Here is a 22828-nt window from a genome sequence, read left to right as displayed (position 1 = left end):
AAAGAAGAAATTAAAAAGTTCCTGAAAGACAATGAAAATGAAAACACAACCTACCGGAACTTATGGGACACAGCAAAGGCACTCCTGAGAGGAACGTTTATAGCCATGAGTGCATATATTAAAAAGACTGAAAGATCCCAAATCAATGACCTAATGATATTTCTCAAACTCCTAGAAAAACAAGAACAAGCACTCTCAAAACAAATAGAAGGAGAGAAATAATAAAAATAAGAGCTGAAATCAATGAAATAGAAACCAAAAAAAAATGTACAACGAATTAATGAAACAAAAAGATGGTTCTTTGAAAAAATAAAAAACATCAACAGACCCCTGGCAAACCTGACTACACTGAGGAGAGAAAAAACCCAAATTAGTAAAATCAGGAATGCAAAAGGGAAGATAACAACAAACACCAGGAAATCATCAGAGACTACTTCGAGAACCTATATTCAAAAAATTCAAAAATCTTCAAGAAATGGACAGATTTCTAGATACATATGATTATCCAAAACTGAACCAAGAGGATATTAATCACCTGAATAGATCTATAACACAAGATGAAATTGAAGAAGCAATCAAGAGTCTCCCCAAAAAGAAAAGTCCAGGACCTGATGGATTCTCTGCTGAATTCTATCAGACCTTTAAAGAAGAACTGATACCAACCCTCCTTAAACTGTTCCACAAAATAGAAAGGGAAGGAAAACTGCCCAACACATTTTATGAAGCCAAGATTACACTTATCCCAAAACAGGCAAGGATACCTCAAAAAAGGAGAACTAGAGGCCAATCTCCTTAATGAACATTGATGCAAAAATCCTCAATAAGATAATAGCAAACCAATTCAACAACACATCAAAAAGATCATCCACCACAACCAAGTAGGATTCATCCCAGGAATGCAGGGGTGGTTCAACATATGAAAATCAATAAACATAATAAACCACATTAACAGAAGCAAAGACAAAATCCACTTGATCATCTCAATAGATGCAAAAAAAAGCCTTTCATAAGATCCAACACCATTTCATGATATAAGAGCTAAGAAAACTAGGAATGGAAGGAAAGTACCTCAAAATTATAAAAGCTATATATGACAAACCTACAGCCAGCATTATACTTAATGGAGAAAAACTGAAGCCATTCCCTCTAAAATCAGGAATGAGACAAGGATGCCCACTATCTCCACTCCTATTCAACATAGTACTGGAATTCCTAGCCTGAGCAATTAGGCAAGAAGAAGGAATAAAAGAAATACAAATAGTTAAAGAAACTGTCAAAATATCCCTATTTGCAGATGACATGATTCTATACCTTAAAGACCAAAAAAAACTCTACTCAGAAGCTCTTAGACACCATCAATAGCTATAGCAAGGCAGCAGGTTATAAATTCAACATAGAAAAATCATTAGCATTTCTATACACTAATAATGAACAAACTGAGAAAGAATATATGAAAACAATTCCATTTACAGTAGCCTCTAAAAACATCAAATACCTAGGTGTAAACCTAACAAAGGATGTGAACGACCTCTAGAAGGAAAACTATAAACTTCTGAAGAAAGAGACTGAGGAAGACTATAGAAAGTGAAGAGATCTCCCATGCTCATGGATTGGTAGAATCAACATAGTAAAAATGTTTATACTCCCAAAAGTAATCTACATGTTTAATGCAATTCCCATCAAAATTCCAATGACATTCATACTGAGATTGAAAAATCTACGGTGAAATTTATATGGAAACACAAGAGGCCATGTATAGCCAAGGCAATACTCAGTCAAAAGAACAATGCTGGAGGTATCACAATACCCAACTTCAAACTATATTACAAATCAGTAACAATAAAAACAGAATGGCACTGGCACAAAAACAGACAAGAAGACCAGTGGAAGAGAATAGAGGACCCAGATATGAAGCCACACAACTATAACCAACTTGTCTTTGACAAAGGCACTAAAAATATATGATGGAGAAAGGACAGCCTCTTCAACAGAAACTGCTGGGAAAACTGGTTAGCAGTCTGCAAAAAACTGAAACTAGATCCAAATATATCACTCTACAGCAATATTAACTCAAAATGGATCAAGGATCTTAATATCAGACCACAAACTTTAAAGTTGGTACAGGAAAGAGTAGAAAATACTCCGGAATTAATAGGTACAGGCAAGAACTTTCTCAATGGAATCCCAGCATCAGAGCAACTAAGAGACAGCATAGATAAATGGGACTTCACAAAACTAAAAAGTTTCTGCTCAACAAAAGAAATGGTCTCTAAACTGAAGAGAACACCCACAGAGTGGGAGAAAATATTTGCCAGCTTCACATCACACAAAGGACTGATAACCAGAATATATAGGGAACTTAAAAAACTAAATTCTCCAAAAACTAATGAACCAATAAAGAAATGGGCAAGTGAACTAAACAGAACTTTCTCAAAAGAAGAAATTCTAATGGCCAAAAAACACATGAAAAAATGCTCACCATCTCTAGCAGTAAAGGAAATGCAAAGTAAAACCACACTAAGATTCCACCTCACCCCTGTTAGAATAGCCATCATTAGCAACACCACTAACAACAGGTGTTGGTGAGGATGCAGGGAAAAAGGAACCCTCTTACACTGTTGGTGGGAATGTAAACTAGTACGACCACTCTGGAAAAAAAGACTGTGACACAGGTTACTCCAGAGGCATCTGCACACCCATGTTTATTGCAGCACTATTCACAATAGCCAAGTTATGGTAACAGCCAAGATGCCCAACTACTGATGAATGGATCAAGAAAATGTGGTATCTATACACAATGGAATTTTATGCAGCCATGAAGAAGAACGAAATGTTATCATGTGCTGGTAAATGGATGGAATTGGAGAACATCATGCCGAGTGAGATTAGCCTGGCCCAAAAGACCAAAAATCGTATGTTCTCCCTCATATGTGGACATTAGATCAAGGGCAAACACAACAAGGGAATTGGACTTTGAGTACATGAAAAAAGTGAGAGCACACAAGGGAGGGGTGAGGATAGGTAAGACACCTAAAAAATTAGTTAGCATTTGTTTCCCTCAATGCAGAGAAACTAAAACAGATACCTTAAAAGCAACTGAGGCCAATAGGAGAAGGGGACCAGGAACTAGAGAAAAGGTTAGATCAAAGAAAATTAACCTAGAAGGTAACACACATGCACAGGAAATTAATGTGAGTCAATTCCCTGTATAGCTATCCTTATCTCAACTAGCAAAAACCCTTGTTCCTTCCTATTATTGCTTATACTCTCTCTTCAACAAAATTAGAGATAAGGGCAAAATAGTTTCTGCCAGGTAGCGAGGGGGTAGGGGGGAAGAGGCAGGGGGCAGTGGGTGGGTAAGGGAGGGGGTGGGGGAAGAGGGCAGAAATGACCCAAACACTGTATGCACATATGAATAAAATAAAAATAAAACAGGGTAATTGCTGTTAGTATATCAGAGACAAAAATAAAGCTACTCATTCCCCTAATTACCTATAGTTGCAACAAGTATTTTTGTTGTTTTTGGTAAAAATCTATTATTGTTGAGATCAGGTTTTTTTCTGCTTTGGTAAAATGAGGTTGTCAATTTACTTTGGAGTTGAATCTGGAATTTTAAGTGAGGACCAAAAAGAACAGAGACTTTTTCTCTTTCCATTTCACCAACTTGAAGGCAGAAAAATTGGAATAATATATATGTCATAAGGGGCTGGAAGTAAAGTGGCTGAACATTAACCACAAGATTCCTCTCACTTCAAACATTGACCATATTTGAATTCTGATGAGTCACTTTCCTTTTGTTTTAAACCCTTTGGTGATTTTAGGAACAAGTTTGTTATGGTTGTAGTTTTAAAGAATATACAAGCTGACTCAAGTGCCACTTAGAATATGTGACTAATGGGGTAAATATTAACTTGGGTTTTTGGTTTTTTCTTTTGGGTGGAACTGGGGTTTGAACTTAGGGCCTGCATTTGCAAACCAGGTTCTCCCCTGCTTGAGCCATACCTCCAATCTACTTTCCTTTTGCTTTGCTTATTTTACTCTTACAAACTATTTGCCTGGGCTGGCCTCCCAACTGTGATCCTGATTTCAGCATTACAAGTATCTAAGATTACTGGAGTGAGTCACTGGCACCTAGCTCCAAATAGTTCTCTTATACCCCTGAATATACATTATTTTTGTTCATCTGTGCTAAAATTAAGAATGAAGCCCATAGAAGTCAGAGAGATAGGTGAAAGAAGATACATTGTACAGTAAATAAAGATGTAGGAAACACAAAGACCATGACATAGCAGTCATTGAGATCACATGAAATGGGCAAGAAGAAAACCCAGAAATGCTCTTAACCCAAACACAGTAAGAAATAGGAACTGATCAGACCACTATGGGAGAATTTTTTTCCTAACTACTAAGTTGATTTGAGATATTAACTTAGTACTGAAAAACTGTTTGGTAGGCATTGAGTTATTGGATTCAAAGGCACAACTCATATTAGCTTGGAAGCATTTTTTCCATGGGAGGTGGTAATAAAATTACTGGAAATTATATTCTTATTAAAAAACTAAACGTATTAGCCACTTGATATAAACTGAGTATAATAACAGAACATATGTCTTCCAAATGAAATTGCTGGTATTTGACCAGGTAAAACTTATCTTAATTGGTGAAGCTGGTACCAGATATATTTCCACATGTGCTGTTCAGCATTCATAATGGTATTATACTGTTCAGTTTTCCTTGAGGATTTTTATTGTTTATTATCTCCACAGAAGTGAACAATACAGTATCTTTGAAAGCTTTGTGAATGCTTTTTTTATATGAATTTAAACTAGGACATAGTGCAGGTAAGGCAAGCAGGAACATGAATTCTATCTTTGGAGAAGGTTCTGTTAGTGAAAGAACTATCCAATGGTGGCTTGGAAAATTTCATTCTGGGGATCTGAGTCTGAAAAATGAACCCCAAGGGAGGCCAAGTCTGTTTTAAATGATGATCACCTGACAGCCATGGTGGAAGCTAACCCCAAAACATCAATCCAAGGTCCTGCTGCAGACATAAGTTTCTGCTACAATTTCTCGACATCTGGCTGCAATAGGGAAGGTGAAAAAATTGAACAAGTGGGTAGGTACCACAACAGCTGAAGGATGATCACAGCTGAGATGGTTATAATTTGTAAAAGCAGAGACCTGTTTTGGAGGGACCCATCAGCTTTAACAAAACAATAAATACTTTATATGGCAACTGAAAGTGTTCTGGCTGGATATTGATGATGTTCTCAAACTTTTGTTAAAAAAAGGGTTCTGAATGATAGTCTGTAAAAAGGGTATTTCATTATTCTTTCTTTCTTTTTTCTTTTGTTTTTTCAGTAGTGGGGCTTGAACTCAGGGCCTTTACCTTAAGCCACTCCACCAGCCTTTTTTGTGTTGGGTATTTTCGAGATAGTGTCTTGAAAACTATTTGCCCAGATTGGCTTCAAAACACAATCCTCCTGATCTCTGCCTCTTGAGTAGATAGGATTATAGACGTGAGCCACCACTGCCTGGCTTTTCATTTCTGTTTCTTTAACCTAGGTAAAACTAGCATTTCATTGTTAAGTAATTGAAATTATGCATAAAAATTGATCTAGAAGCACTCTGCATTGGTTAGCAGACAGGGACCTGTATTTTTCTATAACAACACTTCAACCACAGACAAAACAAACTGCTAGAGCAAAGTTAAATGAATTGTGCTAAGAAATTTTGTCACACTGATTTTTTTCTCACTAGACCTTTTCTCAATAGATGACGGCCTTTTTCATCACTCGGAACTCTTTCTAACAAAAAGAACATTCTCTTCTTGAAAGGCACACCTCCAGCCCAAAAGTATATTTTCATTTGGGTAGAAGCAGCCCTACACTGTGACACAGGTTTGGTGAGCAGAGCCTAAGCTACTTAAAGCCTAATTTACCACCTCAGCTGGATGCTCTGATCTGGAGTCACCTATCATTTACTTTCTACATCCTTAGGTTGGTGAAAGAATCTTTCAGTGTTTTGGTAGACTCTGCCTTGTTCCTGATGCTTCTGATTTTGCTCAGACTGCTAGGGTATCAGGGCTGAGACCAGAAGCGTGGGAAGGACTTTATTTCAAAGGCACCATTAAGGATGAGGGACAATGGTCACTGAGCATAGAGCAATGGCTTGTCCAGTGTGAAAAAAATGAGATGAATATTTACTTAGACTCTAGAGTCTCTGAAGACTTTGTCAGTTTGGCAGTTCTGTCCCTCAGTGCTTGAGTCCTCCCCAGAGTGCTCCCTGGGAAAGTCCAGAAAGTCAGATTTTGTCTCACGGAGGGAGACCCAAACAGATCAGAAATCAGGGCAAATACAACCTTTTTAGCATGTAATATGTGTTTGTGTTCCATTTGAGAAACCCTTTGGAGAGACTATGTGGTCCCAAGAAATGCCACCATAAAAGAGCCACCATGTGTGCAGCACCATCTTGCCACTCCCTAGGAATAGGAAACATGGGTGATGCCATCTTGCCCTACTCTAGGAAATTTATAAGTAATTTGTGGTTAAAATTCTCTAGATTAATATAATTTCTATATGTTTTTACTGCATTATTTTGTTAAGGATCAGGCCAAAAAGAGTATTTATGTTAAAGATCTGATATAAACTACTTAAAATCTAGCTGACTAATCTTCTAAAAATAATGACAAAAACAGTTTAAGGGTGCACTCTAAATTAACATAATTGTTTTGTGTATCATTGTGTGTGTTTTCTGTATGTCTATCTCCTACCAATTGTGGCCACTTAATTTTATTTGAGCTCATTACATTCTTTGGCATGCCTACGTCATAACATCTATGTGTGTCTGTGTGTGTATGTTTAGACATCTTTAGGATAGTTCTTAAGATACTTCTATAAAATTAATGTACACAACTGTCTCAAAGGTTATCTGAAGTTCTAATCCCAATCAGGCCTAATTATTCTCTCTTAGGACTAAAGAAAATTTATTTATTTATTTTTCCTTTTTTTTTTATTATTCACATGTGCATACAATGCTTGGGTCATTTCTCCCCCCCACCCCCACCCCCTCGATACCCAGCAGAAACTATTTTGCCCTTAGCTCTAATTTTGTTGAAGAGAGAGTATAAGCAATAATAGGAAGGAACAAGGGTTTTTGCAGGTTGAGATAAGGATAGCTATACAGGGAATTGACTCACATTAATTTCCTGTGCATGTGTGTTACCTCCTAGGTTCTTTTTGATCTAACCTTTCCTCTAGTTCCTGGTCCCCTTCTCCTATTGGCCTCAGTTGCTTTTAAGGTATCTGTTTTAGTTTCTCTGCATTGAGGGAAACAAATGCTAATGCTAACTAATTTTTTAGGTGTCTTACCTATCCTTATATCTCTCCTGTGGGCTCTCACTTTTATCTTGTGATCAAAGTTCAATCCCCTTGTTGTGTTTGCCCTTGATCTAATGTCCACATATGAGGGAGAACATACGATTTTTGGTCTTTTGGGCCAGGCTAATCTCACTCAGAATGATGTTCTCCAATTCCATCCATTTACCAGCAAATTATAACATTTCGTTCTTCTTCATGGCTGCATAAAATTCCATTGTGTATAGATACCACATTTTCTTGATCCATTCGTCAGTAGTTGGGCATCTTGGCTGTTACCATAACTTGGCTATTGTGAATAGTGCTGCAATAAACATGGGTGTGCAGATGCCTCTGGAGTAACCTGTGTCACAGTCTTTTTTTCCAGAGTGGTTGTACTAGTTTATATTCCCACCAACAGTGTAAGAGGGTTCCTTTTTCCCTGCATCCTCACCAACACCTGTTGTTAGTGGTGTTGCTAATAATGGCTATTCTAACAGGGGTGAGGTGGAATCTTAGTGTGGTTTTACTTTGCATTTCCTTTATTGCTAGAGATGGTGAGTACTTTTTCATATGTTTTTTGGTCATTTGAATTTCTTCTTTTGAGAAAGTTCTGTTTAGTTCACTTGCCCATTTCTTTATTGGTTCATTAGTTTTTGGAGAATTTAGTTTTTTAAGTTCCCTATATATTCTGGTTATCAGTCCTTTGTCTGATGTGTAGCTGGCAAATATTTTCTCCTACTCTGTGGGTTGTTTCTTCAGTTTAGAGAGCATTTCTTTTGCTGAGCAGAAGCTTTTTAGTTCTAATCCCAATCAGGCCTAATTATTCTCTGTCTTAGGACTAAAGAAAATTTATAAACAATAATCTCAACCTGTTTTATTCTACCATGAGTGTAATTTATTTAACCCTTTTATAATTAGGTTTATCGACACGTGTCCTCATAAAATGCTATTATTTAGAAAAATGGCTTAATTTTCTTCCTAAGTCTTTTAAGGTGTAAAGTAACTAATGGTCTTATATAAAACAGCTACCTAATTTGGGTTTTTGTTCATAAAGGTTATTTCAAGATACAAATCAAAGTCTTAAAGTTTAAATTATAAGCTTATAATTTAAAATCTACCTAAAATTTTTCTAAGGTTAAAACTTCAGGTACCCATGTGTATTTAAAATGTGTTTGTTTTATCAAACTTTGGTGTTGGCCACACATCTGTTGGGACCACCTGCCTGGGAAACCGGGTGTGGTCATCGTGCACATGGGTGCAATTATCCCAAGGGGCCAACTGGATAATCTTGTGCAGAAATCATAATGAGCCAAGGTGTGATTTTCCCCTAGTGGGCGGCTGGGAATGAATGATGGGGAGGGGCATGGGCAGTTCCCAGCAGGTGAGGGTGATCTGGCCCAGACCCCAGGCAACCTATATGAGCCCCAAACTTTTCCTACTTCTCGCCTGCCACAATGGTACTGGTGGTTTGATAGAAAGAATGACAGTTAATATAAAGGGCTAGGCACAGAGTACATGCTCATAAAATAGTATTTGAAAGTATGAAGGGAAGAAGCAGTGGAGACAAAGCAAGATGTGGGACTCCCAGAAGCCCCGCTAGTGCCCAGGGAAGGTCAGTGGGCTGAGTTCAGTGCTCAGTTGAGGCACTGCCTTGTGTGGACTGACCAGAGTTACTTAGCTAGGAAGGAGGGCTGGCCTGGAGCTGCTTAGAGCCTGTGGATTTTCTCCAATGGAGATTCCCACCTAGTGCATTACTAGCCATGTAGACGGAAAAGAAAAGCCCTCCTACAGGATAAAGATGAGGCTTTTTGTGCTTTGTCTTGTCTTTCACAATTATTTGTCTTTTTTCTTAATTTTAGCCTTCAATTTTGGAAGTATGGAGTGTAAATGTGATTAGGTTTTCATCATTGTGAGGATCCTTTCTCCATTGCATCTTAAGGAAGAACTAAAATGTTTATTTAAGTTTCCAACTTTTTCATTTACTAATTACATTGGATTTCCAAGGAAAAGGTGAAATTTTGTAAATGTGTAGATTTGTCAAGCATGCCAGTGTTCTTATTTTCCTTTTCCAGAAAAGAAATTTCTTATCTATACCTCCCTTGTAGCTGGAATTACATGTGTGTACCACCATACCCTGGTTGTTGTTCGAGATGAGGTTTCACTAACATTTTTGCCCAGGCAGCCCACAAACAGCAATCCTCCTATCTCCCAAGTAGCTGTGATTATAGGTGTGTGTCACCATGTCTGGCTAGAAAAGGTTTCTATTAAAAGGTTCTTTGGCAGAGAATTTGTTTTGGATGTCAAAATAAGGAAGGGAATGGAGATGAGGGCTGCTACTTATTTCTCAGCCCACCTTGAGGTAGCCATTTTGCTACCTTTTTGATACCTGTTATTAAAGCTCCTGCCTATACCAGTTGCATATTGTGAGGGTAGAATACCTACAGCAACTTGAGCAGCATGCATGAAAGACCTGAAGCAAAGTTAGTAACAGCAACAAAAGCTAGAGAAAAGTGGAATCTTTAGCACCACCTGTGTGTTGGGTTTTCTCTTCCTCTTTCTGTTGATGCTGCAGCCACAGTCTTCTTTCACTTCCTTTTACCTTACATTTGCCCATAATATTCTGTCTGAATATTTATTACCCCCCTTCATCTCATTAACTGCATACCATGAAAATTTCCTCAAGGAAGTCTCTACCCACCCTGCATTAGTCAGACTTTTCAGCACTGTGGCAAAATATCTAATATAAACAACTTAAGGGAGGAAATATTTATTTGGGCTCATGGTCTCAGTGGTTTCAGTCTATCATGGCAGGGAGGTTTGGTAGAGCAGAGAAGTTCCATCTTGGCTGCCAGGAAACAACAAGAGGGACAGGAAGGGGTCAGGAACAAGATACCTGGAAGGACGGGCCCCGAAGTGATCTACTTCCTCCAGCAAGGCCTCACCTCCTAAAGTTTCTAGCACCTAGAATGCTAGAACCTAAAATGGTTCCATCACCAGCTGGGAACCTAGGCTTCTACACATGAGCTGGTAGGAGTCAATTCATATTCAAACCATACACTACTACAGGTCAGTGGCCCCCGCCCTAGAGCCCTGGAACAGTCCCTTTATAACTCTAATCACAAAAATTGTGCACTTATCTGTGTGCCTGTCTTTTCCACTAGAGTACAATACTCACAACAGCAGGGACTTTATTTTGCTCACCACACCATATTCCCATCAAGAACACCAGGTCCAGCAGTAGTGTGTTCCTAGTAAATATTTGTTTACTGAGTGAATAAACATAAAGGCAAAATCCATTCGCTTCTTGGAAAACTTTTGTTTCAGTATCAAAGGAATATGTTTGATAGCAAAAATTGAAACCTAATGAGCAGTGGCTTAAACAAATACATTTTGATTCCTACAGTTCATAAAAATGTTTAAACAGAAAATATTTGAAATTTATAGTGAATACCTTTATGCTGATTATATCATTCACAAATATGATAGTTGCTTATCACTTGTTTGTCCACTTAGCCATCCCTCTATCCATTTATCAATTCATCTTTTTTTTGGGGGGGGTGGTACTTGAGGGGGAGGGGGTGAACTCAGGGCCTCGAATTTGCTCAGCAGGCATTCCCCCTACCACTTGAGCCATGCCCCTAGCCATTTTTGCTTTGCTATTTTTGGACTTAGGGTCCCACGTTTTTGTCTGGGTCAGCTAGACTATGATCCTCCTATTTAAACTTCCTGCAGCTGGGGTGACAGGTGCATGCCACCACACCCAGCTATTGGCAGAGATGGGGTCTTGCTGATTTTTTTGCCCATGCTGGCCTTTAACTGTGATTCTACTGATCTCTACCTCCTGAGTAGCTATGATTGGCATGAGCCACCACACCCAGTCCATCTATCTTTTTAAATGCAATTTGACATCAGTTGTACATCATTGCATTTCACCATAAATACTTCGTTATGCATACCATTCCCCAGAGTTCAATATTTGCTTAAGGGTCTTGTTTGAGAGAAATTTTTATTGACTAAAATGCCTAAATCTTAGGTGTACTATGCAGTGGGTTTTGACAAATTTGGGAACACTTGTGTAACATAAACCTCTGTTAAGATACAGATTATTACCATCAACCTGAAAAGTAGTTCCCTTATACCTATTACAATTTATTTCCATTCTTGCCCCAGAGGCAAAGAAAACTCTGATTTTCTTCTTTTATTCCATAGAAATTTCTCTTCTAGAACTGCATATAAATGGAATCATACGGTACATACTCTTGCATAAGACTTCTTTAGTAAGCATACTTCTGAGATTCATTCATTTTGCTGTGTATTAATTTGCTTTTAAAAGGTAAGTAGTGGGTGGGGGAAGGGGGAAGAATGACCCAAACATTGTATGCACATATGAAAAAAAAAAGCTAATTAGTATTCCATTGAACGAATATACTACAACTTATTTATTTACCTGTTTCACAGATATATGTTGATTTTTTTCTCCCCAGTTTGGCCTGCTATGAATAAAGCTATTATGAATACTCTTGCACAAGTCTTTTCATTTCTCTTGGATAAACACCTAAGAGTGGGAATACTGGGTCAGAAGTCATGTGTGTATTTAGACCAACCATTGCACAGCTCCACAGAATTAAAGACCTCTATCTTAACCCCAGTCTCCTGCCCCATGGCCTTTCTAGGTTTCCAGAAAAAGACCACATTCAAATAAAACTTTCAGAAGACTGTCTTCAGGGCCTTGGTTTCTCATTTATGCCCCACACCATTTTACGATTGCTACTTTACTACCTCTTTCCCCAGTTCCTTGGAATAGAAATGAATCATCCAGGAAATGGCCTTGTCTCACACACACACACACACACACACACACACACACACACACACACAGAACAAACAGCCTCTCAAATTTTGCTACATTTGGCTTCTATATTTTTTTTCAATTCTATACCTATTCTTCCCTATTGTCCCTCTCTCTCCCTGTCTCTGGTCTAACATCTGAGTCCTTTGCTGGGCCATTCATTCTCACTTTAGAATTTATTCTTTTGGTGGTACTGGGGCTTGAACTCAGGGCCTCAGGATTGCTAGGCAGGTGCTCTACCACTTGAGCCATTCCATCAGCTGGACCAGCCCAGCTTTTCTTCCTTGGTACTAAAGGCCCTACAGAGGTACATATGGCCCACCACTGTAGCCTTAGCTTTGCCTGCCTGTCATGTACTTACAACACGGAATTGCTGACCTCCTTGCCTTTGCCCATCTGAGTGAAAAATGTGTCTCCTTTCTGCCCTCCAGTTTATTAATGCCTTTGCAAGCACAGATACATTCATGCTGCCTATGCTCCGAGAATAACATTGTGGGGCTGGCAGAGTGGCTTAAGTGGTAGGAGCGCCAGCCTAGCAAGCATGAAGCCCAAATTCAAACCCCGGTGCCACAAAAAAAATAAATAAATTTGTAAAACTAATAGCTGTCATTCTATAAAAAGCTGTAACAATAATTCTGTTTTATGAATACCTTAATTTGCTCAAGCCTATAATTCTAGCTGCTTGGGAGGCTGCGGTTCAAGGCCAGCCCAGGCAAGTAGCTCCCCAGACCCCATCTCCAAAAAGATCCAGAGCAAAATGGTCTGGAGGTGTGGCTCAAGTGGTAGAGCATCTGCTTTGTAAGCAGGAAGCCCTGAGTTCAAACCTCAATGCCCCCCCCCCACACACACACACAACTGCTCAGTTGACGGATGTCTATGCATGCTATTTCCGAAGTGTTGCACTAAGAAGCAGTACGGTAAAAGTGCACTGTGTTTACACGAATGGATTTGAGCATAGTGGAGAGTATTTCTTAAAATTCCTCAAGGTGGATTTTCTAGGTCAAATTCTAGGTAGTTTTTAAGAGTACACTGACCCAGAGATTGCTGGGCTAGACTTTACCACTTAAGCCACGTCCCTAGTCCTTCTGTTTTTGAGAGCATCTAACTTTGCCCATGACCTCGAACTCTTGGTCCTCCTGCCTCACTCCACAGTAGGTGGGATTAAAGACATAGGCCACTACGCTTGGATGAATTTACTCTTCCAATACAATCCACCTTTGTTGTATTTGAATGTTAGACCACGTATGCCCATCACCAGACTGCATGTTCTTTGAGAGGAGGCACCTCATAGTATTCACGAATTGACCTTGAGTTAACAAATTATATAGCCTGCAGCGCAGTCTTTGGCTTTGAATGTAGCAGAGTCACTAAATATCTATTATAATTCGTTACCGACTAGCCTTGCTAACTTGTACTCAAGCTTTATGTTAAACAGCAAGACCTGCACTAGCCCTTATCCGTCTGTCACACTCTCCTTTCCCAGTAGCGTTCTCCCAGGAGCGGGAAGGGGGCGTGGCCAGCACTACGGGCCGCCCTACCTGCAATTTATTGGTTCAGCTTGACTTGACGCCCTTTACTACTGAGTCCCGCTGAAGCCACGCCCCCAGGCGGACAGCTGAGCCGGGAAAAGGCGTGGGCATTGGCACACCGGGCAGTCTTGGCGTCTGCTCTTGGTAGACTCGGGGCGAGCTTGAGGGCCGAGCTGGAGAGCCGGTGGGCTGTGGGGAGCGGGCTGAGTCTCCGTGCCAGTACGGGCGGCGACCAAGAGGCGCCCAAGCAAGGTGCCCCGGCTCTCAACAGGCCGGCGCCGCGCCCCGCCCTCTTGGCACGCAGGCCCCGCACGCGCTCGCGCACGCGCGCGTCGCGCCAGAACCTGGGTCGGCCGGCGGGAGCTGGGACTGGGCGGGCGCCGGCCTTGCTGCTGAGCTACAAGGGGAGGAGCTCGGGAGGCCACTGCGGCTGCCGAAAGAGAGGAGCATGTCTGCAACTCGAGCCAAGAAAGTGAAGATGGCCACCAAATCGTGCCCCGAGTGTGACCAACAGGTGGGCGCCTGGAGCGGGCGCGCGAGCGGCGGGGCGGGCGCGCGCAGGTGGGCGGCAGTTGCTCTGCTGCCGTTGGCTGCGCGGAGGCCGTGTCGCCAGGGTCCCGGCGGCCCAGCGGTTGGGTCGGCTGTGGGCCAGTGGTGGCGGCAGAGTCCGAGTCCAAGGCCGGCGAGGGCTTGCGGGAAAACGGCCTGGTTCGCCTGCCGGCAGTCAGACGAGCCAGTCCCTAGGTCCCGCCGGGCTTGCGTGGGGCTGTGGGGGGGCGTGGATTTGTCTGTGGGGACCGTCCGGAGTCGCCTCGCCGGCTTGGGTGACAGCGGTGGATCGTGGACGAGCTCGGCCTGGTCAAGCCTCCCGGGCACGCAGGGCGCCCACGGTGCGGAACTCCGAGCCCAGGCCCAGGCCCAAGCTCCTAGAGTCCTTCCTGCCATACGGGGTTGCTTTGTTCCCAATTGAGATGTGTCCCGTGGGTGTCCTTAGAAGGTCCCCACCTCGACCGGCGGTGCGGAAACCCTACAAAAGCGCCCGCACTATAGTGATGTTAAGTTTCTGCGAATTTGGGGATTTTCCTCCTAAATGTACTTACTATATTTGTATTGTTGCGTGATCGCGAGTCTTTTGTGTACTTTGTTGCTAATGAACACTACCGAGAAACGTCCACATTGAGGCTCTTCCCTTCTGGGCGCTGCTTATCCCACCGCTCCCAGTTTTCACTGTTGTAAATTTGACGTGCCTACTTTCCGATCTTTATTAAAATCGTATGTAGTTTTGTGAATTTGAAATGGTTCCTGTCTACATTGACTTCATGGTGTAAGAGTTGTAATTTTTTTCATTTTATGTTTCCTACATTTAAGCCTCATTTGTTACTAGAATGATGGACGTTCCTTCAAGCCTTATAGTGTAATGAGTTAAAACTCAATTAAAACCGCTCGTAAGGCCCTTATTTTATGCCAGCATGTGTATTTGGGTGCGTTTTTTTCCTTTTCCACTGAGTGATTTTGTTTTTTCAAAATAACTATCTCTCCTCCCCCTTTCTTTCTTCCTTTCCTTTTTTTTTTTTCTTGTTCGTTTTACATTAGTAATTTGAAATGTCTGAAGACTTTTTTTTTAAGTAAGCAGATTAATGTATTCTTTAAGGAACAATCTTGTTGGATGATCAAATCCTGTAACAGAAAGCATGTTATATGTTTTATTTTGTATCATTTATGGGCAGTGGTAAAAATGCTGATCACAGAAAGGTTGTTACAGTTTATTGAGCTCTACCAGCATGCCATATAAAAACCAGTTTAGTCATGTTTTCCAAAGTGAAGCGTTACATTCATTCTTACCATTAAAATAAACGTTAAATTCCAACAAAATTGGGCTTTGCGATGTAATTCGTTTGGCAGGTTACTTAAGTGTTTCAATCATTTCCATTTATTTCAGTTAATTGTGCAGAAATGCAAGGTTTACATGCTATGTATTATGCATTCCAGTCTTTGTAGGGCACAAGTCATTACAAATCATGTTCTTGTTTTACTTGGCATAAAGAAAACTTTCTGGAAAATAATCTGTTTTTAATATCCTAGTTAAAGAGCAGAAAATAATAAATATTTAGGAGCCACTGAAGCTGTTCAGCAAAGATCATATTTGGAAAGATCCTATGTTTGTTATACATGCACATATGTATTCTTTTACTCAAAACCAACTATATCAGGTGGGTTGTTTAATGAACAGAAATGTATTTTCTCAAAATTCTGGAGGCTTGGAGTGCAAGATCAGGGCATGTTCTGGTGAGGGTCCCTGAATTTAAAGATGACTGTGTTCTGGACAGCCATGTGACACAGAGAGAGGGCAAACTCTTGTTTCATTATAAAGTCACTAATCTCATTATGAGGCTTCTATCTCATCTAAACCTAATTATTACTTTGTGATCTTTTATTCATGTATTTTGGGAGGGTACTGGGTATTAAACTCAGGCCTAGTGATTACTAGACAAGTAATTGAGCCACCCCAGAATTCTGATTATCTCTTGGACCTCATCTCCAAATATATTCCATCACATATCTCCCCTCACACTGAGAGATAGAGCTTCAGTCTGTGAATTGGGGAGTGGGGAAACACAGTTCAGTCCATAGCATGCTAGTAAATAATTTTACTTGTTGGTTTCTTTTGTCTTTTGTTCAGAATACTTGAGAATGTAACATACATGATGACAAATTAAAACTTGGTGATTTAGGTAGGTGTGGTGACATACACCTGTAATCCCAGCTACCGTGGAGGGGAATATCAAGTTCAAGGTCAGCCTGGGCAAAAAAAGTGAGAACCTATCCCAGAAACAAAGTAAAAAGCAAAAGGGCTGCAGACATAGGTCAAGTGGTAGAACACTTGCCTAGGAAGCATGAGAAGACTGAGTTCAATCCCCACTAGTGCAAACCCAGGGCCTTGTGCATGTTAGGTAAGCACTATATCATAGCCCTACATCCCCAGCCTTTTCCTAAAGTGATTTTTCTCTTCATAAAACTAATTGAATTGAAAATACTAGATTAAATTTGGCTTTCTATTTAAAAGTATAAGCTAATTTTAGTTATAAACTGGAAAAAATTATAATCAAGAAAGACATTTTCTAAACATTACATTATAGACTGTTGCCATGACTAAGTTATCTAACAAACATTGAATTAGAATTTACATATAGTTAGAAACATAAAAGTAAAACCTTTAAAGTTCTAGGAGATTTCCCCAGCTGACTAAATTTGCCTATCCTATGTGCTTACCTTTTAAAAAACAGGTATAGAGAGGCAAACAAGAAAAAGCTAAATGTTCAGCTGCTTTATGACCTCTCTTGCAGGACTCTTTTAAAGATATACTTCTGCACTATACCTAACTACCAGTGCTTCTCAGTTTTTCAAGGGGGTTTCATATCCATTGGCCACTCAAAATTATAAGCCATTTTATATGTATTACTATTCAAGATTCTTGCCAGTTTTCTGGTGTCTTTTGTGTATATTTTGTTTTGCCTTCTTTTTTTTTTAATAGAGCAATCTTTTTTCCATTTATAGGAAATTTTATGTGACAGGTAATTGTGTCTGCTGTGGGTTTGATTCTCTTAGTAAAGAATAAGTCTCTCCTTATTTGTGGGTTACATTTCCAAAATTTCCCAGTACATGGTACCCAATCCTGAATGTGTTGTTTTTTTTCTTACACATGTATGCCTATGGTAAAACTTAATTTATAAATCAGGCATAGTAAGATATCCATAACTAAATGTAGAACAATATATTGTAGTAAAGTATGTGAAAAGTTGAGTGAGAGTGTGAGCATGTAGTATATGTGAATGTTGTCTCAAGATATCTTATTGTACTATATTCACCCTTCTTGTCAAACTTGGGGAACTAAAAAACCCCAGAAAGTGAAACTGGTTAAGGTGGGAATACTGTAAATGAGTTCTCTGTAATATGGTTATTTTAGGGCTTTTTAAAAATCAGTGCATTAATCTGGGACCAAGGATTAGTTTTATGCAATATTTTAAAAATACTTTTACTTTTAAAACATACAAACAACCTAAGTACACTTTTCAAGGAATTAATTGATAAGCCACAAGTAGCTAGTACTTGGATTTATTTTTCCCATTTTTAAATCCTGAAAGTATAGCATTAGAACATTCGTTACTATTATCTTTAAGGGAAATTCAGTGTATTTGTATAAAATCCAAATTATATTGTAATTAATGAGATTAATATTCAAGTTGCCAACCTATTTCATAATTCTTTTTACAGGATCTGAGTTGTGTTGGTAGGTGGTTGTGTGTATATTCTGTTCCTGTTTCCCCTCTCCTCATCCCCAAAACTGTGGGAGACCGGGTTTGGAAGTGTTTCTGTTTGTAAATAGGACTTTTTAGACAGAATTAGCTCAGACACATGAAGGGTTCTTGAGTGGAACTCAGTAAGTTAACCTATCAATTGAATTAGTGCTTGTGCATCTGTGTCTCAAAGCCAAATGTGCATTTCTCATCTAACTGTAGTACTCTAATTATTCTGGATGTAAGTCAATATAATTTTTCTTGTATATGACAGATTCCTAAGTTCAAATGTATTAGGTTCTAGTAACTGGAAGAAAACGCTTGCTGGATTAGCAAAGGAGCTGTTGAATAAGAGCATCACGCTTCTGTGGGATTTTTTTTGGATAGCGTTAGTTTAAAACAGTTTACATTACCATAGATCCCCTATGATATGTTTAGGTGTAAAGGAAATGAGTTTGGTTTCTATGAAGATGTGAAATTTTAAAAACAACTGTATGTACTTTGAGCAGATTTTAAAAAGCATAGCATTTTACATTTACCATTATGGATTGAAGTGATCTTACCACATTCTTAATAAAGCAAGCTATTAGGCATACCTTTTTAATAGACTTCATTGTTATGTCTCTTAAATGCAAATTAGAGATCTTGTGTTCAGGATTTTTATGCAAAGAAAAAGAACTCTGCCACAATTTCAATTTGGCTTGATTGTGTGGAGTATATTCTAGAACATGAGGCAGTCTGTACATACATGGGTAAAAAGCTTTATAATTAAAATTCAGCTTCAGTGGAACTGGCAAACGGAGTTTATCTTACAAAGAGAACTGCAATTATCTGCTATTTGGGGAGTATTTTTAAAGGTTAATATCTGGTTTTTGGTGAAATGTCTTGATTCAGAAGATTATTAACTTCTAATAATAATGAGTGGTAATAGTGGTGAATCTAAAAAAAATTTCCATGATTTTTATAACCACATTTGTCTTAAAAATATTTATAGTCATGAAGTAGATAAAGAACTAAAAGTATTTTGGTCCTTCAACTATACTTTCCTCCTCAAACTGCTGATTGTGAACTCTTCTTGTGTCAGGAATAATACTGGTATCTTCTCTCATGTTAGAACCCTGATTTGTTTTTGGTTTTTCCCATTTTATCATCAGTAGTCAGTTTGGGCCTGACTCTTGTTTTTCCTATCTGTGAAACATCCAACAGATCTACATTTTCTCCATTTCCATTCTCACTATTCTAGTTGGGCTCTCATAATCTTTTGCTGGGATTACTTAATGATTCTTAACCACTTTCCCTTTTACAATTTGTTCTGTAACATAAACTGCTATCAAACTACCATTTTAGGAAGACTACATTTTTTCCTGCCTGCCTTTCCTGGCCCTGATCCTGTTAAGGTTTTCTGTTTTCTCTTGTATCTGTACCTACTTACATATTATTTATGGTATTGCTATAGTAAGGTATCCATGGTATTGTAAGCACTAAGAGAACTGAGTATGTATATGACATTCCTATTTCATATAATTTGTTGTAAGGAGGTAGGGTTTAAGCAAACCTGTGGCTCCTGTTTCAATTAATATATTCATTTGAGGATTTTTTCTTTTTCTTTTTTTTGTGGCACTGGGGTTTGAACTCAGGGCCTACACTTTAAGCCACTTCACCAGCCCTTTTCTTGTGTGTGTGATGGATTTTTTCAAGATAGGGTCTCTCGAACTATTTGCCCGGGCTGGCTTTGAAGTGCGATCCTCCTGATCCTTGCCTCCTGAGTAGCTAGGATTACAGGAGTGAGTCACCAGCAGAGACTACATAAATACTGAGAAATTTAACAGTAGAAAGAATAACATAGTTTTTTTTCTTTTTTTTCCCTGCAGGTTCCTGTTGCATGTAAATCATGTCCTTGTGGTTACATATTTATTAGCAGAAAACTTTTAAATGCCAAACATTCAGAGAAATCACCACCATCTACAGGTAATTGTGAAAGCTTAACACATTTTTAGCTTCTTATTTCTTATTTGTTTATTTATCAGTACTGGGAATTAAACCCAGGGTCTTGAGGATGCTAAAGCCAGAACTTTTACCACTTGAGCTTGATGTAGAAATTTATAGTTAATTTTTATGGATTTAATATTTACCTTTTTTTAAGTTAAAAATTTAAATCTTGAGGGTTGGGAATGTAGTTTAGTGGTAGAGCACCTGCTGAGCATGCTTGAAGACCTGGGTTTGATCCCCAGATCAACACTTACAAAACAATAGCTGGAAATCAGCTTAAAACATTGACTCATTCCATTTAAAGATTAACTCCCTTCTAATGTTGATAAAGTATATAATTTAAAATATTTTTGTCTATTTTAAATTTATTTAACAATCATGAAAAATAGCTTAATAATATAATTTTACATTGAGTTAATTGGACATACAGTGTCCAATTTATAGTGTACAGTTTGATAAGTTTTGACAAATGTAACACAAGTCAGTCATCACAATCAATTGTGAACATTTTTCATTCTGAAAAGTTTCATAGTTCACCTTTGGAATTTCTGCTTCCTACTGACTCCATTCCAAGTAACCACTGCTGCTTTCTATTACTACTCAGATGAGTGGAGTCATGCAGTATGTGCAATACTCTTTTTGTCTGACTTCTTTCACTGAGCATAATTATTTAAGATTCAGTTCATTCCTTTTATTGCTTAGTAGTATTCTTTGTGTAGATATGCCTCAGTTTGTACTTCACCTGTTGGTGCATAATAGTTTGTTGTTGGTTGTTACCCCTGCCCCCATGCTGGTAAAATTTGCAACAATTTTAAAGTTTTGGTCTTTTTTTTCTTCCTCCTTCCTTCCTTTTTTCCTTTCTTCCTTCCTTCCTTCCTTCCTTCCTCTCTCCCTCCCTCCCTTTCCCTCTCTTCTTTCTTTGCTGGTGTTTGAACTCAAGGTCTCACACTTGCTAGGCAGGCACTTGCCACTTGAGTCATGCCCGACCCTTGTTTGTTTGAAACTAGTGATTGTGGAAAAATGTAACTGGGTTTGGTATGAATATAATTTTTATTGGTTATTTATCACAATTCCCTGTTTGAGAATTTCTAGAACATAATTTTGACCTGGCACCAGTAGCTCACACCTGTAATCTAGCTACTCAGGAGGCAGAGATCAGGAAAATCGCAGTTCAAATCCAGTCCAGGCAAATAGTTCATGAGACCCTATTGTTGCTGGAAATTATGAGCTGAGATATGAGTCTCTGAGGCAGATTAGCAGGAAGCAACGTTTATTGTGCCGGCACAGACCCAGAGGACTTGTGTCCAAAGGCTGAGACCCGAGAACAAAGGAGTCTCACCTTATATACCCTTGCAAGCAGGTTACAGAAGCAAAAAGCAAAGCCCAACCCACATATGGCTGCATGTGACTTCATTGGCTATTTTATTTCCCCAGTGCTATGTGACCATCATATTTCAATTTTTTAAATTTTATCTCTCTGCTTTGCCATCCCCTCCCCATCTCATCATTCAAACACAGCCTGTCTGTTTCTTTTCTGGCCTCCCCTTTCTTACTACATTATTACCCCCTTTGATGCTCAGACCCACCCAGGGTCAAAGAGCATCATCTTCATCTAGGGGTTTGTATTTCCATAGCATCATTACATGTGCAGCCATTTTTCTTTCTATAATGGCCTCCATTGGGATCCTGTCCTCTCCAAGTCTCATGGGCAAGCTTTTTCATTCTGTCTATGATCTCTTTTATAACCTTTTTTTTTTTATCATTAATCTGTAAGCAGCAGTTGTTTAGGTTAAATTTTAACAGTTATTAATTTGAGGTGCATGAGACTTCCAGGGTCAAGGCACTTTTTATCTATCCTTACGCCAATTACATGTCCCCATGTCCAATCAGATGGCTTTAAGTACAATGAAATTTATAGGGTTACAGGTGCCGTGGGTACAGTCGGGACAGCTTTCCCCTTGTGAAGGAGGGCTGCGTTCCCTCTGCTATGTGGCCCATGAAACACAACCCCAGTAAGGACAATAATAAGAACCCACATCATCACATGGCCAAGAATTGTCTCCCCAGAACATATACTTATCATGTGATGTATAGGCTCTTTCTGAAGTTAGGCCCTCATAGCCATAGCCTATACCTCCATATCCACCCTTGTCTATGGCTGCACATGCATCAAAGAGCATTGACGCTGGTTTATCAGGGCTAAACACCTGGGTGCAGCTGACAAGGTTCCCAGGATTGTGGACTCGCCTGATCTGTAACCATTGTTCCTGAGGGTGGTAAGTGGGGTTGAAGCAGATATGCTGATTAATATAGGAACACATTGAATAGATGGTATGGTTGTGAGTGCATGACCCAATGACAGTGCCTGCACAAGAATAGTAAGTATGGAATAGCAAAGTCCTAGTGACAACATTTCCTGCCTGAGTAGTATGCATACATAGGTCACAGGAGGAGGGCTCTGAGGCCACAAAGGGAAACCACATCAGTAACAATAAACAGTAATTATGTATCCTTCCCAAAAGAGACAGAAGAGAGCAAATAAAAACCTTTTATCATGAGTCCAATCAGCGGGGACAGTTTCTGCCAAACCTATGGCAAAGATTATGGTGAGAATTCCAGCAACAGTTACAAACAAGGGGTGACAGTGCATCACAGTCTAATTACAAAAACAGACTGATTGTCCCGTTGCAGAGTCAACTCCTGAAGTTTCTGCCATGAGTTGACTAGTCAGCTTCCAGAGAGTGACTAGAGTAGGGCTGTCGTCCTGCCATTCTTGGTCCATTGTTTCCTGGGAAGTGGAGTCCTGCT

General features: G+C 39.4%; 1 protein-coding gene across 3 annotated transcripts in view; it reads left to right on the top strand.

Annotated features, from left to right (window-relative positions):
- The first annotated feature begins 13814 nt into the window (after positions 1-13814).
- Positions 13815-22828, top strand: part of C15H16orf87 (chromosome 15 C16orf87 homolog) — a 41309-nt gene continuing 32295 nt past the window's right edge. Inside the window, exons 1-2 of one of the 3 annotated variants that reach the window (XM_074056074.1) lie at positions 13815-14250; positions 19903-19999. In XM_074056074.1, coding sequence (XP_073912175.1) covers positions 14185-14250; positions 19903-19999 — 163 coding nt within the window. In that variant the 5' untranslated portion in view covers positions 13815-14184. The remainder of the gene's footprint in view (positions 14251-19902; positions 20000-22828) is intronic. The other 2 variants (XM_074056075.1, XM_020171351.2) reach the window with 2 other exon arrangements.

Source organism: Castor canadensis, chromosome 15 (assembly GCF_047511655.1).
Source record: "Castor canadensis chromosome 15, mCasCan1.hap1v2, whole genome shotgun sequence".
NCBI lineage: Eukaryota > Metazoa > Chordata > Mammalia > Rodentia > Castoridae > Castor > Castor canadensis.
This window is presented reverse-complemented; position numbering and strand designations above follow the sequence as displayed.